The sequence below is a fragment of the Mustelus asterias genome, chromosome X, assembly GCF_964213995.1.
Source record: "Mustelus asterias chromosome X, sMusAst1.hap1.1, whole genome shotgun sequence".
Classification (NCBI taxonomy): Eukaryota; Metazoa; Chordata; class Chondrichthyes; order Carcharhiniformes; family Triakidae; genus Mustelus; species Mustelus asterias.
In genome coordinates this window covers 4,027,069-4,043,357 of record NC_135834.1, presented here as the reverse complement: position 1 = coordinate 4,043,357, position 16,289 = coordinate 4,027,069, and the positions used below count along the sequence as shown (strand labels likewise).

General features: G+C 55.4%; 1 protein-coding gene across 1 annotated transcript in view; it reads left to right on the top strand.

Moving 5' to 3' along the window:
• LOC144481844 (integrin alpha-5-like) overlaps positions 1-16,289 on the top strand; it is a 160,048-nt gene that overhangs the window by 133,400 nt on the left and 10,359 nt on the right. Inside the window, exons 20-24 of the mRNA XM_078200996.1 lie at positions 967-1,047; positions 2,720-2,822; positions 6,024-6,185; positions 7,384-7,491; positions 14,610-14,723. Coding sequence (XP_078057122.1) covers positions 967-1,047; positions 2,720-2,822; positions 6,024-6,185; positions 7,384-7,491; positions 14,610-14,723 — 568 coding nt within the window. The remainder of the gene's footprint in view (positions 1-966; positions 1,048-2,719; positions 2,823-6,023; positions 6,186-7,383; positions 7,492-14,609; positions 14,724-16,289) is intronic.

The window sequence follows — 16,289 nt, the reverse complement described above, 5'->3', positions numbered from 1 at the left end:
TAAGATGGGTGGCAGAGCAAAGTGCGCAGAGGATGCTGAAAGTCTGCAAAGGGATAAAGATAGTCTAAGTGAGTGGGTGAGGGTCTGGCAGATGGAGTACAATGTTGGTAAATGTTTTGGTAGGAATAACAGCAAAATGGACTATTATTTAAATGGTAAAAAATTGCAGCATGCTGCTGTGCAGAGGGACCTGGGTGTCCTTGTGCAGGAATCTCAAGGAGTTGGTTTGCAGGTGCAGCAGGTAATTAAGAAGGAAAATGGAATTTTGTCCTTCATTGCTAGAGGGATGGAGTTTAAAAACAGCGAGGTTATGTTGCAACCCACGCAGACACAGGGAGAACGTGCAGACTCCACACAGACACTGACCCAAGCCGGGAATCGAACCCGGGTCTCTGGCGCTGTGAGGCAGCAGTGCTAACCGCTGTGTCACCGTGCCCGCTCACTAATGTCCTTTAGGGAAGGAAATCTGTTGTCCTTACCTGGTCTGGCCTACATTTGACTCCAGAGCCACAGCAATGTGGGTGACAGGGCGGCACAGTGGGTTGGCACTGCTGCCTCACAGCGCCAGGGACCCGGGTTCGATTCCCGGCTCGGGTCACTGTCTGTGTGGAGTCTGCACATTCTCCCCGTGTCTGCGTGGGTTTCCTCCGGGTGCTCCGGTTTCCTCCCACAGTCTGAAAGACGTGCTGGTTAGGTGCATTGACCCAAACAGGCGCCGGAGTGTGGCGACTAGGGGAATTTCACACTAACTTCATTGCAGTGTTAATGTAAGCCTTACTTGTGACTAATAAATAAACTTTTAACTTTAACTGACTCTAAACTGCCCTCGAGCAACGAGGGATGGGCAATAAATGCTGGCCCAGCCAGCGATGCCCATGTCCCAGGGATGAATTTTTAGAAGTTAGGATGGAAAGGTTGGGGTTTGTGACTGGCTCTGCACTCTCATCTTTATCTCTCTCTCCGCAGTAAGAACCAAAACAACTCGAGGAGCGAGATTGCCCCCTACAGACTGGATGTGGAAGTGTCAGCACAAGTGGCCATCCGGGGGTGAGAATTACTCGAGATTCACTCGCCGTGGTGGTTTGGAGGCTGCGCTGCTTTGAGTTCTGGGCTTAGCCAGACCTGGCGGGCGAGGCGATGGCGGGAGACTCGGACACTGCCCCCCCCTGTTTCCCTATTGCACTCGGGGCTGCATTGGGTGACAAGGGGCTGAGCACGGAGAGGCGGCTGGGGGTGAGGTGTGGGGGAGTGGGGAGGCAGGGAGCACTCGGCGAAATGGGTCGGGGAAAATACTGGGCGGTGGGGGGGGTGGATTCTGGGGCAGTCGGAGTTGGTTCTGTTACCATGTTTGCTCATCGAGTGGGCGTGCACCCCCTCCCTCTGCCCTCCCCCCTCCCTCTGCCCTCCCCCCTCCCTCTGCCCTCGCCCTCCCTCTGCCCTCGCCCTCCCTCTGCCCTCGCCCTCCCTCTGCCCTCGCCCTCCCTCTGCCCTCGCCCTCCCTCTGCCCTCGCCCTCCCTCTGCCCTCGCCCTCCCTCTGCCCTCGCCCTCCCTCTGCCCTCGCCCTCCCTCTGCCCTCGCCCTCCCTCTGCCCTCGCCCTCCCTCTGCCCTCGCCCTCCCTCTGCCCTCGCCCTCCCTCTGCCCTCGCCCTCCCTCTGCCCTCGCCCTCCCTCTGCCCTCGCCCTCCCTCTGCCCTCGCCCTCCCTCTGCCCTCGCCCTCCCTCTGCCCTCCCCCTCCCTCTGCCCTCGCCCTCCCTCTGCCCTCGCCCTCCCTCTGCCCTCGCCCTCCCTCTGCCCTCGCCCTCCCTCTGCCCTCGCCCTCCCTCTGCCCTCGCCCTCCCTCTGCCCTCGCCCTCCCTCTGCCCTCGCCCTCCCTCTGCCCTCGCCCTCCCTCTGCCCTCGCCCTCCCTCTGCCCTCGCCCTCCCTCTGCCCTCGCCCTCCCTCTGCCCTCGCCCTCCCTCTGCCCTCGCCCTCCCTCTGCCCTCGCCCTCCCTCTGCCCTCGCCCTCCCTCTGCCCTCGCCCTCCCTCTGCCCTCGCCCTCCCTCTGCCCTCGCCCTCCCTCTGCCCTCGCCCTCCCTCTGCCCTCCCCCTCCCTCTGCCCTCCCCCTCCCTCTGCCCTCCCCCTCCCTCTGCCCTCCCCCTCCCTCTGCCCTCCCCCTCCCTCTGCCCTCCCCCTCCCTCTGCCCTCCCCCTCCCTCTGCCCTCCCCCTCCCTCTGCCCTCCCCCTCCCTCTGCCCTCCCCCTCCCTCTGCCCTCCCCCTCCCTCTGCCCTCCCCCTCCCTCTGCCCTCCCCCTCCCTCTGCCCTCCCCCTCCCTCTGCCCTCCCCCTCCCTCTGCCCTCCCCCTCCCTCTGCCCTCCCCCTCCCTCTGCCCTCCCCCTCCCTCTGCCCTCCCCCTCCCTCTGCCCTCCCCCTCCCTCTGCCCTCCCCCTCCCTCTGCCCTCCCCCTCCCTCTGCCCTCCCCCTCCCTCTGCCCTCCCCCTCCCTCTGCCCTCCCCCTCCCTCTGCCCTCCCCCTCCCTCTGCCCTCCCCCTCCCTCTGCCCTCCCCCTCCCTCTGCCCTCCCCCTCCCTCTGCCCTCCCCCCTCCCTCTGCCCTCCGCCCTCCCTCTGCCCTCGCCCTCCCTCTGCCCTCGCCCTCCCTCTGCCCTCGCCCCATCCCCCCCCCCCCGCTCCGTCTCCTGCTGAGTGTAACTGGTGATTTTGTCGTCTCTTGAGCAGATCGCCCCCGGTGGAAATCCATCTCCCCATCCCGAACTGGAATCCCAAAAAGAGGCCGGCGAACGAGGAGGATGTCGGCCCGTCGGCCAAATATGTCTTTGAGGTTGGTATTGGCTCAGCTCTGCTCAGGCAGGGCGCTGCACTGCTTCAACAGCCTGCGGGGCCTCCCGTGTGGGATGGGAGCCTCAGGCCTCCGAGTGGGGCTTGTGCCTCTCTGCGGAGCTCTGCCCCGGGCCTGCGCTGTCTCCCGCCTCAAGCAGGGAATGGCAGCCCACCACCCCTTCACATTCTCACTTTCCAGGGTTCACATAGCGAGGCAGCCAGTGTGAGAACCCGTGACAGTCGGACCCACACTCGCACAGATACCTCACCCCCAAAACCAGGCCCCCCGCTTCCAGCAACATCCTCTCGACATGGTGAAAAAATAAACTGCCTCCAAATACAAAGATCAGCAAAGCCAGAGAGCCTTACGCTGAAACCATGTGTCGAGGGAGCTTTACTCTGTGTCTAACCCCGTGCTGTACCTGTCCTGGGAGTGTTTGATGTGGGACAGTGTAGAGGGAGCTTTACTCTGTATCTAACCCCGTGCTGCACCTGTCCTGGGAGTGTTTGATGGGGACAGTGTAGAGGGAGCTTTACTCTGTATCTCGCCCCGTGCTGTACCTGTCCTGGGAGTGTTTGATGGGGACAGTGTAGAGGGAGCTTTAATCTGTATCTAACCCCATGCTGTACCTGTCCTGGGAGTGTTTGATGGGGGACAGTGTAGAGGGAGCTTTACTCTGTATCTAACCCCGTGCTGTACCTGTCCTGGGAGTGTTTGATGGGGACAGTGTAGAGGGAGCTTTACTCTGTATCTAACCCCGTGCTGTACCTGTCCTGGGAGTGTTTGATGGGGACAGTGTAGAGGGAGCTTTACTCTGTATCTAACCCCGTGCTGTACCTGTCCTGGGAGTGTTTGATGGGGGACAGTGTCGAGGGAGCTTTACTCTGTATCTAACCCCATGCTGTACCTGTCCTGGGAGTGTTTGATGGGGACAGTGTAGAGGGAGCTTTACTCTGTATCTAACCCCGTGCTGTACCTGTCCTGGGAGTGTTTGATGGGGACAGTGTAGAGGGAGCTTTACTCTGTATCTAACCCTGTGCTGTCCCTGTCCTGGGAGTGTTTGATGGGGACAGTGTAGAGGGAGCTTTACTCTGTATCTAACCCCGTGCTGTACCTGTCCTGGGAGTGTTTGATGGGGGGACAGTGTAGAGGGAGCTTTACTCTGTATCTAACCCCGTGCTGTACCTGTCCTGGGAGTGTTTGATGGGGGACAGTGTAGAGGGAACTTTACTCTGTATGTAACCCCGTGCTGTACCTGTCCTGGGAGTGTTTGATGTGGACAGTGTCAAGGGAGCTTTACTCTGTATCTAACCCCGTGCTGTGCCTGTCCTGGGAGTGTTTGATGAGGACAGTGTAGAGGGAGCTTTACTCTGTATCTAATCCCGTGCTGTACCTGTCCTGGGAGTGTTTGATGGGGGACAGTGTCAAGGGAGCTTTACTCTGTATCTAACCCCGTGCTGTACCTGTCCTGGGAGTGTTTGATGGGGGACAGTGCAGAGGGAGCTTTACTCTGTATCTAACCCCGTGCTGTACCTGTCCTGGGAGTGTTTGATGAGGACAGTGTAGAGGGAGCTTTACTCTGTATCTAATCCCGTGCTGTACCTGTCCTGGGAGTGTTTGATGGGGGACAGTGTCAAGGGAGCTTTACTCTGTATCTAACCCCGTGCTGTACCTGTCCTGGGAGTGTTTGATGGGGGACAGTGCAGAGGGAGCTTTACTCTGTATCTAACCCCGTGCTGTACCTGTCCTGGGAGTGTTTGATGGGGACAGTGTAGAGGGAGCTTTACTCTGTATCTAACCCCGTGCTGTACCTGTCCTGGGAGTGTTTGATGGGGGACAGTGTCGAGGGAGCTTTACTCTGTATCTAACCCCATGCTGTACCTGTCCTGGGAGTGTTTGATGGGGACAGTGTAGAGGGAGCTTTACTCTGTATCTAACCCCGTGCTGTACCTGTCCTGGGAGTGTTTGATGGGGACAGTGTAGAGGGAGCTTTACTCTGTATCTAACCCTGTGCTGTCCCTGTCCTGGGAGTGTTTGATGGGGACAGTGTAGAGGGAGCTTTACTCTGTATCTAACCCCGTGCTGTACCTGTCCTGGGAGTGTTTGATGGGGGGACAGTGTAGAGGGAGCTTTACTCTGTATCTAACCCCGTGCTGTACCTGTCCTGGGAGTGTTTGATGGGGGACAGTGTAGAGGGAACTTTACTCTGTATGTAACCCCGTGCTGTACCTGTCCTGGGAGTGTTTGATGTGGACAGTGTCAAGGGAGCTTTACTCTGTATCTAACCCCGTGCTGTGCCTGTCCTGGGAGTGTTTGATGAGGACAGTGTAGAGGGAGCTTTACTCTGTATCTAATCCCGTGCTGTACCTGTCCTGGGAGTGTTTGATGGGGGACAGTGTCAAGGGAGCTTTACTCTGTATCTAACCCCGTGCTGTACCTGTCCTGGGAGTGTTTGATGGGGGACAGTGCAGAGGGAGCTTTACTCTGTATCTAACCCCGTGCTGTACCTGTCCTGGGAGTGTTTGATGGGGGACAGTGCAGAGGGAGCTTTACTCTGTATCTAACCCCGTGCTGTACCTGTCCTGGGAGTGTTTGATGGGGGACAGTGAAGAGGGAGCTTTACTCTGTATCTAACCCCGTGCTGTACCTGTCCTGGGAGTGTTTGATGGGGACAGTGTAGAGGGAGCTTTACTCTGTATCTAACCCCGTGCTGTACCTGTCCTGGGAGTGCTTGATGGGGACAGTGTAGAGGGAGCTTTACTCTGTATCTAACCCCGTGCTGTACCTGTCCTGGGAGTGCTTGATGGGGACAGTGTAGGGGGAGCTTTACTCTGTATCTAACCCCGTGCTGTACCAAACCTGGGAGTGTTTGATGGGGGACAGTGTAGAGGGAGCTTTACTCTGTATCTCACCCCGTGCTGTACCTGTCCTGTGAGTGTTTGATGAGGACAGTGTAGAGGGAGCTTTACTCTGTATCTAACCCCGTGCTGTACCTGTCCTGGGAGTATTTGATGGGGACAGTGTAGAGGGAGCTTTACTCTGTATCTAACCCCGTCCTGGGAATGTTTGATGGGGGACAGTGTATAGGGAGCTTCATGCTGTATCCCTGGTTTAAATACTTGGTGTTTTCCGTTAAGCTCGGTTGTTAGATTGACACGGTGTTCACTCTGATTGAATCCTCCTTCATTTGGGTTTTTTTAGCTGACCAATAGTGGTCCCAGCTCCATCAGCCAGTCTGTCCTGCACGTGACGTGTCCGGTTAGTTTTCAGAATGAGCGTCTCCTGTACGTGACGGACTACGTTACTGGCAACCCCATGTACAACTGCACAGCAAGCAGCCCGCTTAACCCTCTCCAGCTGAAGGTAAGGGACGCCACTGCTCCACCTTGCTCTGTCTGCTCCCCTGTATGTGTGTGTGTGCTGTTGGTAGTTTGTGACCACAGCGTCTGTCTGCAGTCATTGGGGCTTTGTGCCTGTTGGCGTCTATGACGGGCCCAGGGGGGCGGTTTGTGGTGTCAAAGGTCAAGGAGCAAGGGTGGGTCACAGGCGACGCCTCTGTTCGGAGGATTGGCCAGCGGTGGTAGGCCGGACAGGGGCTGGGGTAAGTGGAACAGGAATTTCCCTGGGGAAAAGAAAGCTCGGTGAGTTTGGCCTCTCCTTCCTGCTCCGTCCGTCCGCCATTTCCCAGCTGGGAAGTCATAGAATCCTGACAGTGCAGAAGGAGGCCATTCGGCCCATCGAGTCTGCACCGACCACAATCCCACCCAGGCCCTCACCCCGTAACCCATCGTATTTCCCTTACTAGTCCCCCGACACGAAGGGGCAATTTAGCATGGCCAATCCACCTGACCCACACATCTTTGGGCGTCACGATGGCACAGTGGTTAGCACTGCTGCCCCACAGGGACCCGGGTTCGATTCCTGGCTTGGGTCACTGTCTGTGCGGAGTCTGCACATTCTCCCCGTGTCTGCGTGGGTTTCCTCCCACAGTCTGTAAGACGTGCAGGTTAGGGTGGATTGGCCGTGCTAAATTCTCCCTCAGTGTACCCGCACAGGAGTGTGGCGACTAGGGGATTTTCACAGTAACTTCATTGCAGTGTTAATGTAAGCCTACTTGTGACACTAATAAACTTTAAACCTCGTAGTCACTCGCCATCCTCCCTCGTTCGCTCTCTCTCTCTTCCTCGCGTGCCCCTGCCTCGCGCGCTCTCTCCTCTTCCCCCGCTCCCCACTGGGGTGTTGCTGGGTTAAGCAGCAGTGAGGGAGGACTGATGTCTGGAACATTGGTGCCTCCTTGTGGTTGCTTTTGGGGCGGACACGGTGCTTCCCGCAGACTTGCGATTGGGGGTTATGGTCTCGCTTGGACACGAGGATGATTAAGGGGGAATTGCGAGTGGTGAGCAGTGCGAGACGCGGAGAGCGGGGGCAGTCAGTGTGCTGGGAGTCAGGGGGCTGGACAGGAGCTCGCTCGGGGGCGGAGGGCGCACTCTCTTCGTGCCAGATCTCCATCCTCCCAGCAGCCTCCTGGTCTTCTGACGCTTCCTGTTCCTTCCTCCCTCAGCTACAGAAGCCACCAACCACAGCACTGAACGCCACGACGGACAGGATGAAGCGTTCCATTCATCGGCGCGAAGCCACATCGGAGCGTCTGCGGGATCTGGAGGTTCTGGTGAGTGGTTCCGTGAGCGGAAGAGGGAATGTCTGTCCTCCTGGTTTTCTGCAACTGCAGGTGTGGCGAGAGATTCGGCCCAGACCACGTTCTGCAGACTCAAGAAGGGAACTCTCGGGCTTACTCTGAGAGGAGGGTGTGGCCTAGCGGTATTATCGCTAGACTAGTAATCCAGAGACCCAGGGTGACACTCTGGGGACCCAGGTTCGAATCCCGCCACGGCAGATGGTGGAATTTGAATTCAATAAAATAATATCTGGAATTAAGAATCTACTGATGACCCATTGTTGGAAAAACCCATCTGGGTCACTAATGTCCTTTAGGGAAGGAAATCTGCCGTCCTTACCCGGTCTGGCCTACATATGACTCCAGAGCCACAGCAATGTGGTTGACTCTCAACTGCCCTCAGGCAACTAGGGATGGGCAATAAATGCTGGACAGCTAGCAACATCCATGTCCCACAAATGAATTTTTTAAAATGAGGCCCCCCCCTCACTACATTTGGTCTCTTGTACATCCATGGGCTCCTGCCCGTGATCCTTGGAAAGGGTCCAGAGGGGGTTCACAAGAATGATCCCTGGAATGAAGAGCTTGTCGGATGAGGAACGATTGAGGACTCTGGGTCTGTACTCGTTGGAGTTTAGAAGGATGAGGGGGGATCTTATTGAAACTTACAGGATACTGCGAGGCCTGGATAGAGTGGACGTGGAGAGGATGTTTCCACTAGTAGGAAAAACTAGAACCAGAGGGCACAACCTCAGGCTAAAGGGACGATCCTTTAAAACAGAGATGAGGAGGAATTTCTTCAGCCAGAGAGTGGTGAATCTGTGGAACTCTTTGCCGCAGAGGAGGCCAGGTCATTGAGTGTCTTTAAGACAGAGATAGATAGGTTCTTGATTAATAAGGGGATCAGGGGTTCTGGGGAAAAGGCAGGAGAACGGGGATGAGAAAAATATCAGCCATGATTGAATGGGGGAGCAGACTCGATGGGCCGAGTGGCCTCATTCTGCTCCTATGTCTTATCGGAGCAATGCTTGTATTATCCAGCTTCCCTCCGCGCTGGGTTGACATTCCCGAGCGGAACAGGATTGTATTAAAAGCCTGCATCGGCCCTTCGCTTCCGAGGAAGGACTGGACGCGGACGGTTCAGTTCCAGGGCTCGCATCCTCACCGGGCCCGTGCTTCCCCCGTCTGCCATTCTGGGATGTTCCCCGCTCGGATTCCCGATTCGGCCCACGTCGGGAGTGCAGCGGAATGAGTCGAACAGTAATTCGCCTCGGTGGCTGTTGTCGATTGCCCTTCTGAAAGGTTCCCAACTGGCCCCTGGAGGCCAGCTCCCGTCTCTGACAGGCTTTCTGATGACGAGGCTGAGGGTAGTAGGGTTGACGAGCTTTCGTGCCGCCCTCTCATTGTCCGGGTTTTCTTGAACTGTGGGCGCACCCGCAATGGCCTTGTAGCGGCAGAATACGACGGAGTGTCTCATTCGGCCATTTCAGAGGGCAGTTCATAAGATATAGGAGCAGAATTAGGCCATTCGGCCCATCGAATCTGCTCCGCCATGGCTGATATGCTCCTCATCCCCATTTTCCTGCCTTCTCCCCATAACCCTTCAACCCATTAAAAATCTGTCTAACTCCTCCTTAAATGTACTCACTGTCCCAGCATCTACCACACTTTGGGGCAGCGAATTCCACAGATTCACAACCCTTTGGGAGAAGTAGTTTCTCCTCAACTCTCTTTTAAATTTGCTGCCCCTTATCCTAAGGCCTCTCGTCCTCGAATGTCCCACAAGAGGAAGCATCCGCTCCACGTCTACTTTATCCACACCTTTTATCATCTTGTAAACCTCAATTTGATCCCCCCTCATTCTTCTAAATTCCAGAGAGTATCGGCCTAAACTGTTCAATCTCTCTTCATACGGCAAACCCCTCATCTCTGGAATCAATCCAGTGAACAAAGAATTCTTTACGTGGGGGGACCGTGTGAGTCAGCTATGTTGCCGTGGTTCTGGAGTCTCATGTAGGCCAGACCGGGTAAGGACGGCAGATTTCCTTCCCTAAAGGAACCAGATGGGTTTTTCCAACAATGGTCATCAAATGTGCATTGAATTTAAATTCCACTATCTGCGGTGATCATGTTGTCATCAGCCTAAGAACGCTTTGTCGCTTGGGTCTCTGGGTCATGTGTCCTAAAGCATGTCTGAATACTTGGATTGTCTGAGATCGGGCTGCCCTTCCAGTGCCTGATTTACCTCAGGATAAATTGCCTCATTTCGGGCAAAGTTTAGCCACCGATTTCCCCCCCTGTTTATCTCTCGTCCTCTTGCGCACGGGTTCTCTCTCAAGTCTTTTTTCTTCGTTTTTTTCGCACACATGACCCCCCCGGTCGAACACCGGTGGGTTATGGGACGCCTTTTGGTTTTGTTTCCTGGACGTGCTTGAGGGATGTAGCCACGGCAACGAGAACACAAGGCCTACGCAAGAAGGAGCAGCGAAGAATTTACGGATTATGGCTTTGGGAATCTTTTTTTATCCCTCCAAAAACAAAAGTCATTCTCTTGCCTGGCCCTTCTCACATTCTCTCTCGATACGGGGACGGGGGCCTAGTATTGTTTCGGTTGGTGTGGGCCTTGTGGGGTATTTGCCATTGCTACATCTCTGCAACACTCGGAGAAACACACTTGGGGGGGCGGGGGGGGTCCTGACTGGGAACGGTCTGACATGTTGTGTGCAAACGGTGTGATTGTTGGTTAAACAGTAATGTTAACAGTCCTTACAGTACCCAATGAGGAGACACAAGGAGCTGGAGCTGACAACTGGAAAAGCCAACGACAGAATGGAGAATGGTGATCACAAGCACTCGGCCAGAGAGCAAAAGTAAGCAGTGGCCAACCAATAGCGGCTAACCAGCAGCAGCAAGCCAACCAATAGCGGCTAACCAGCAGCAGCAAGCCAACCAATAGCGGCTAACCAGCAGCAGCAAGCCAACCAATAGCGGCTAACCAGCAGCAGCAAGCCAACCAATAGTGGCTAACCAGCAGCAGCAAGCCAACCAATAGCGGCTAACCAGCAGCAGCAAGCCAACCAATAGCGGCTAACCAGCAGCAGCAAGCCAACCAATAGCGACTAACCAGCAGCAGCAAGCCAACCAATAGCGTCAAACTAAGAGGATTAAACCAACCAATTGCTCAAACCAACCAATAGCGTCGAGCCAATAGTGTCAAACCAACCAATAGCGACTAGCCAATAGTGTCAAACCAACCAATGGCGGCTAGCCAAGAGCAGCAAACCAGCCAATAGCGGCTAGCCAAGAGCAGCAAACCAACCAATAGCGGCTAATCAGCAGCGGCAAAATAGCAACCAATCCCTCAGCAGCAAGCCAGCCAAAGACGGCCAGCCAGCAACAGCAAGCTGGCCAATAGCAGCCAACCAATGGTGGCTAACTCGCTGTCAAAGCGAGCGGAGAACAGGAAGTTGGAACTTGCTGGTGGAATCAGGGCAGTCTCACTGGAGAAATTTACTGTAAATGCCAACCTCCTACCCCCGGCCCCCCTCTGCTGCTGCTGCCGCCAGTTTTGCTCCAGCCCCTCTGATGCCCAGCTGTAACGTTCACTGGCCTGTAATGCCACCACTCCTGGTGGCACCCTCCTCACCAGCTCCCATTCTGCCTGAGCCGGGAATGGTGGCACTACAGTGGGCACGTGCCGTGAGGAAAGCCTTGCAGCCGTGGCGAGTTGGCACAGAGTGTGGGGCCGGGCGTGGGGAGGTTGGCATTTACAGTAAGTTTCTCCATTGGGCGGAAGCCTGGCTTCCCCTCCGAGACTTCCATCGCGCGACCAGCAGGCTGTGAAATTCGGGGCAGCCAATTGGATTTTGCCATCGCTGGCCAACGTTCTCTGTGGAAACGGCTCCAAAACCACGTGCCCCGAGTTGAAATCCCTCGGCGGGTACATCATATTAACCCCTCCACCTCTCACTATCCCTCCCAGATGCCCAGACTGGGCACACTACTTCCAATGGGATCACAGCGTTCTTTAAGCCACACTCTCACTCAACAGTGTCCTTTTGATCATGTCCCCAGTGCAGTGTGACGGCGTAAAGTTTACTTATTAGTGTCAGAAGTAGGGTTACATTAACACTGCAATGAAGTAACTGTGAAAATCCACTAGTCGCCACACTCCTGTTCGGGTACACAGAGGGGATTTAGCATGGCCAATCCACCTAACCTACTCATCTTTGGACTGTGGGAGGAAACCGGAGCACCCGGAGGAAACCCACGCAGACACGGGGAGAATGTGCAGACTCCACACAGACAGTGACCCGAGCCGGGAATCGAACCCAGGTCCCTGGCGCCGTGAGACAGCAGCGCTAACCCACTGTGCCACCCTTTACTTATTCAGTCGCCCACATTGGAACTGCCTTTCTACAGCCTACTGATGCAATTGCCAGAGAGATCCAAGTCCCTCCCATTGGGTTCTCCTGAGATGAACGCAAATGGAAGACTATGCGTGTGTCTGGGAGAAGTAGTGAGCACACGCATTCCCTCGCACGTCAACAAGGGACTCGTTCGTTTTGACACAAACTTTGATGGTTTTCCAAGCCTGGATTGGTAGGCCCTCCCACGTCAAGGAGTCTACCAAAACAAACCACAGCAAAGTTGGGGTCGGCAGGGGTGGGTGGTACGGTGGGGGGGGAAGTATTTCAACTGGTTTGCGATTGAAGAATCGCCGTCTGGTTCCATCTGGGACGAGTGCATGGAAGGAAAGGAGCCGATCGTTCCGCGGTGGATAGTCACGTGATCCTGTCAGGTGTTCCTGATTTCTTGGGCCTCCGGTTTAAGGAGAGTCTTGGCGATCTTCTAATGAACCACTGAGATTTGCTGAAGGAACGTCTCTCCGTCCCAAGGACTCTGAAGATTTTGAAATTGTGCCATTGACGTGCTCATGCTTTGGTTGAATTGCGATCTCTACTGGCAACGCTATGGTTCAGAAAGCCCGGCAACGCCGCCACTTTCTCAGAAGACTAAGGAAATTTGGCATGTCAGCTACAACTCTCACCAACTTTTACAGATGCACCATAGAAAGCATTCTTTCTGGTTGTATCACAGCTTGGTATGGCTCCTGCTCTGCCCAAGACCGCAAGAAACTACAAAGGATCGTGAACGAAGCCCAATCCATCACGCAAACCAGCCTCCCATCCATTGACTCTGTCTACACTTCCCGCTGCCTCGGGGAAAAGCAGGCAGCATAATCAAGGACCCCACGCACCCCCGGACATTCTCTCTTCCACCTTCTTCCGTCGGGAAAAAGATACAAAAGCCTGAGATCAAGTACCAACCAACTCAAGAACAGCTTCTTCCCTGCTGCCATCAGACTTTTGAATGGTCCTACCATATATTAAGCTGATCTTTCTCTACACCCTAGCTATGACTGTAACACTATATTCTGCACCCTCTCCTTTCCTTCTCTCCGATGTACTCTATGAACGGTATGCTTTGTCTGCATAGCGCGCAAGATTCAATACTTTTCACTGTATCCCAATACATGTGACAATAATAAATCAATTCAGTTGAATTCTATCAAGCTGCCACTACGATGCGTTTTGCGACAGGGCTGCAGATGCTTGGACGGTGTGGCTGTTATCGAGGGCGCAAGCGCTTTGGGAAGCGGTGGATGAACTGCGAAGGAAATTGTTGCCAGCGCCTGCGGGGGAGGGATTCTGCTTTAGCGTGGCCACAAAATGGCCGCTGCTGTCATGAGATGGTTGTCCAGGTTGCCCACGGAAAGCTGCAGCACTCGAGCCAAGTGTAACCGGGGGGGGGGGGGGGGGGGGGTGAGACATAGAGCAGTCATGAAGTCCCAATCCAATCTTTTAGGGGGCTCCTGCTCACAGAGAGGAACGTTGCGATGGCGAATAGCGGTGGAACTATATCGACGGGCAATTCACAGTGCCAAGTTTGGACTCTGCTCCGCCAACTGGCAAGCCAACCCTGGAGGGAAAATGCTGGAAAATCTCAGCAGGTCTGGCAGCATCTGTAAGGAGAGGAACGAGCTGACGTTCCGAGTCCAGATGACGCTTCGCCAGAGCTTTGACACAGCGTTGACAAAGGGTCATCTGGACTGGAAACGTCAGCTCTTACAGCTGCTGCCAGACCTGCTGAGATTTTCCAGCATTTTCACTCTTGGTTTCAGATTCCAACGTCCGCAGTCATTTGCTTTTAAGCCAACCCTGGAGTTCGATCAGTCCGGATCTGTTTTACAAGCTCTATCACGGAGGTGGGGGGGAGCGATTTTCCGACCCTCCCTGGCTATGCAGGGGGGATAGACAGCAAGACTGAGTTGGCTCAAATTGGCTGGAAGACCTGACGTTCATCTAAAAGACACCCCACCCCCCACACCCCCCCCCCCCCCCCCCACGCCCCCCACGCCGCCATCTCTCCCAATGGCCCCGGTCTAAGAGATCACTTGGATGCACTTTGTGTCAATCGCATTTGTGCCAACCACCTAGCATTCTGAAAGATGGTGCACATGATCCTGGCCCAGTGGGGCAGTCAAGGGGCATTCAGACTTGGGCATCGACAAGCCAGGGACTGTTCTCCTGCTCATCATTCTGTGGGAGCAAGTCTTCATGGGGGCGTTGCCTTCCTCAGGCCTTCCCTGCGTCGTCTACCGAGATGCCACGGGCGAGTTCTTCAAAGCCAAGAATCCTGAAGGGCTGGGCGGGTTGCTGATGCCAGCTGAGGGCACCTGAAGTTGAGCGCTGTTGAGACAGGCATGGATTGGCACGCGCCTGGTACCCCAGCAGTGGGGGAACCCATCGATCAATGGTGAATCAAGTGTACTGGTCAAGGCAAATGAGCAGAGAGGGGGGGAGGTTTCATGAGAACCAAAGAAAAGCAAGTTGTCTCCATGCGCCCAACCCAATGCCCAGCAGGGGGGGGTAGTGCGCTAACCACTCCACTTCGGACAGACTGGCAACTCCTTCCCCACGGCAACTCTGCCCACTGTCACCAAGCGTGGCGGCAGCGATTGGCGCAAATGGGAGGGGGCTCAACTTTTGGGGTGGCGCTGTGTCCTTCCTCGGGTACTAACTGGCATCTCTCACCCTTTCTCTTGGCAGAGCTGCCAGCACGTGGAGTGTCTGCACGTGATCTGCGAGGTGGGCTTGCTGGAGCGGGGTGGCAGCGTGGCATTGGAAATCCGCTCGCGGGTGTGGGCACACACCTTCCTCAAGGTAACTCTCCCCCCCCCCCCCCCCCCCCCCCCCCCCCCCCCCCCCACACCCCCTCACGGGAATGACAACCAGACAGGGTGGGGGGTGGAGGTTCAACGCCTCGTCTGCAACTGGTGGGGGGAAGGGAAGGGGGGGAGACGAGAAGGGGGTGGCATGGCATGCCCACGGGTAATGGATCCAAGTGACCGGGTTAGTGCCCAGACAAGTAGAGGGAGCTTTACTCTGTCTCTAACCCCGTGCTGTACCTGTCCTGGGAGTGTTTGATGGGGGACAGTGTAGAGGGAGCTTTACTCTGTATCTAACCCTGTGCTGTACCTGTCCTGGGAGTGTTTGATGGGGACAGTGTACAGGGAGCTTTACCCTGTATCTAACCCCGTGCTGTACCTGTCCTGGGAGTGTTTGATGGGGGACAGTGTAGAGGGAGCTTTACTCTGTATCTAACCCCTTGCTGTCCCTGTCCTGGGAGTGTTTGATGGGGACAGTGTAGAGGGAGCTTTACTCTGTATCTAACCCCGCGCTGTACCTGTCCTGGGAGTGTTTGATGGGGGACAGTGTAGAGGGAGCTTTACTCTGTATCTAACCCCGTGCTGTACCTGTCCTGGGAGTGTTTGATGGGGACAGTGTAGAGGGAGCTTTACTCTGTATCTAACGCCGTGCTGTACCTGTCCTGGGAGTGTTTGATGGGGACAGTGTAGAGGGAGCTTTACTCTGTCTCTAACCCCGTGCTGTACCTGTCCTGGGAGTGTTTGATGGGGACAGTGCAGAGGGAGCTTTACTCTGTCTCTAACCCCGTGCTGTACCTGTCCTGGGAGTGTTTGATGGGGGACAGTGTAGAGGGAGCTTTACTCTGTATCTAACCCCGTGCTGTACCTGTCCTGGGAGTGTTTGATGGGGGACAGTGTAGAGGGAGCTTTACTCTGTATCTAACCCCGTGCTGTACCTGTCCTGGGAGTGTTTGATGGGGACAGTGTAGAGGGAGCTTTACTCTGTATCTAACCCCGTGCTGTACCTGTCCTGGGAGTGTTTGATGGGGACAGTGTAGAGGGAGCTTTACTCTGTCTCTAACCCCGTGCTGTACCTGTCCTGGGAGTGTTTGATGGGGACAGTGCAGAGGGAGCTTTACTCTGTCTCTAACCCCGTGCTGTACCTGTCCTGGGAGTGTTTGATGGGGGACAGTGTAGAGGGAGCTTTACTCTGTATCTAACCCCGTGCTGTACCTGTCCTGGGAGTGTTTGATGGGGGACAGTGTAGAGGGAGCTTTACTCTGTATCTAACCCCGTGCTGTACCTGTCCTGGGAGTGTTTGATGGGGACAGTGTAGAGGGAGCTTTACTCTGTATCTCACCCCGTGCTGTACCTGTCCTGGGAGTGTTTGATGGGGGACAGTGTAGAGGGAGTATCTAACCTGTATCTAACCTGTCTAGTTTGATATTCTGTGCTGAATTGGGAAGTGTAGAACATAGAACAGTACAGCACAGAACAGGCCCTTCGGCCCACGATGTTGCGCCGACCTTCATCTGAAACCAAGATCAAGCTATCCCACTCCCTACCATCCTGGTGTGCTCCA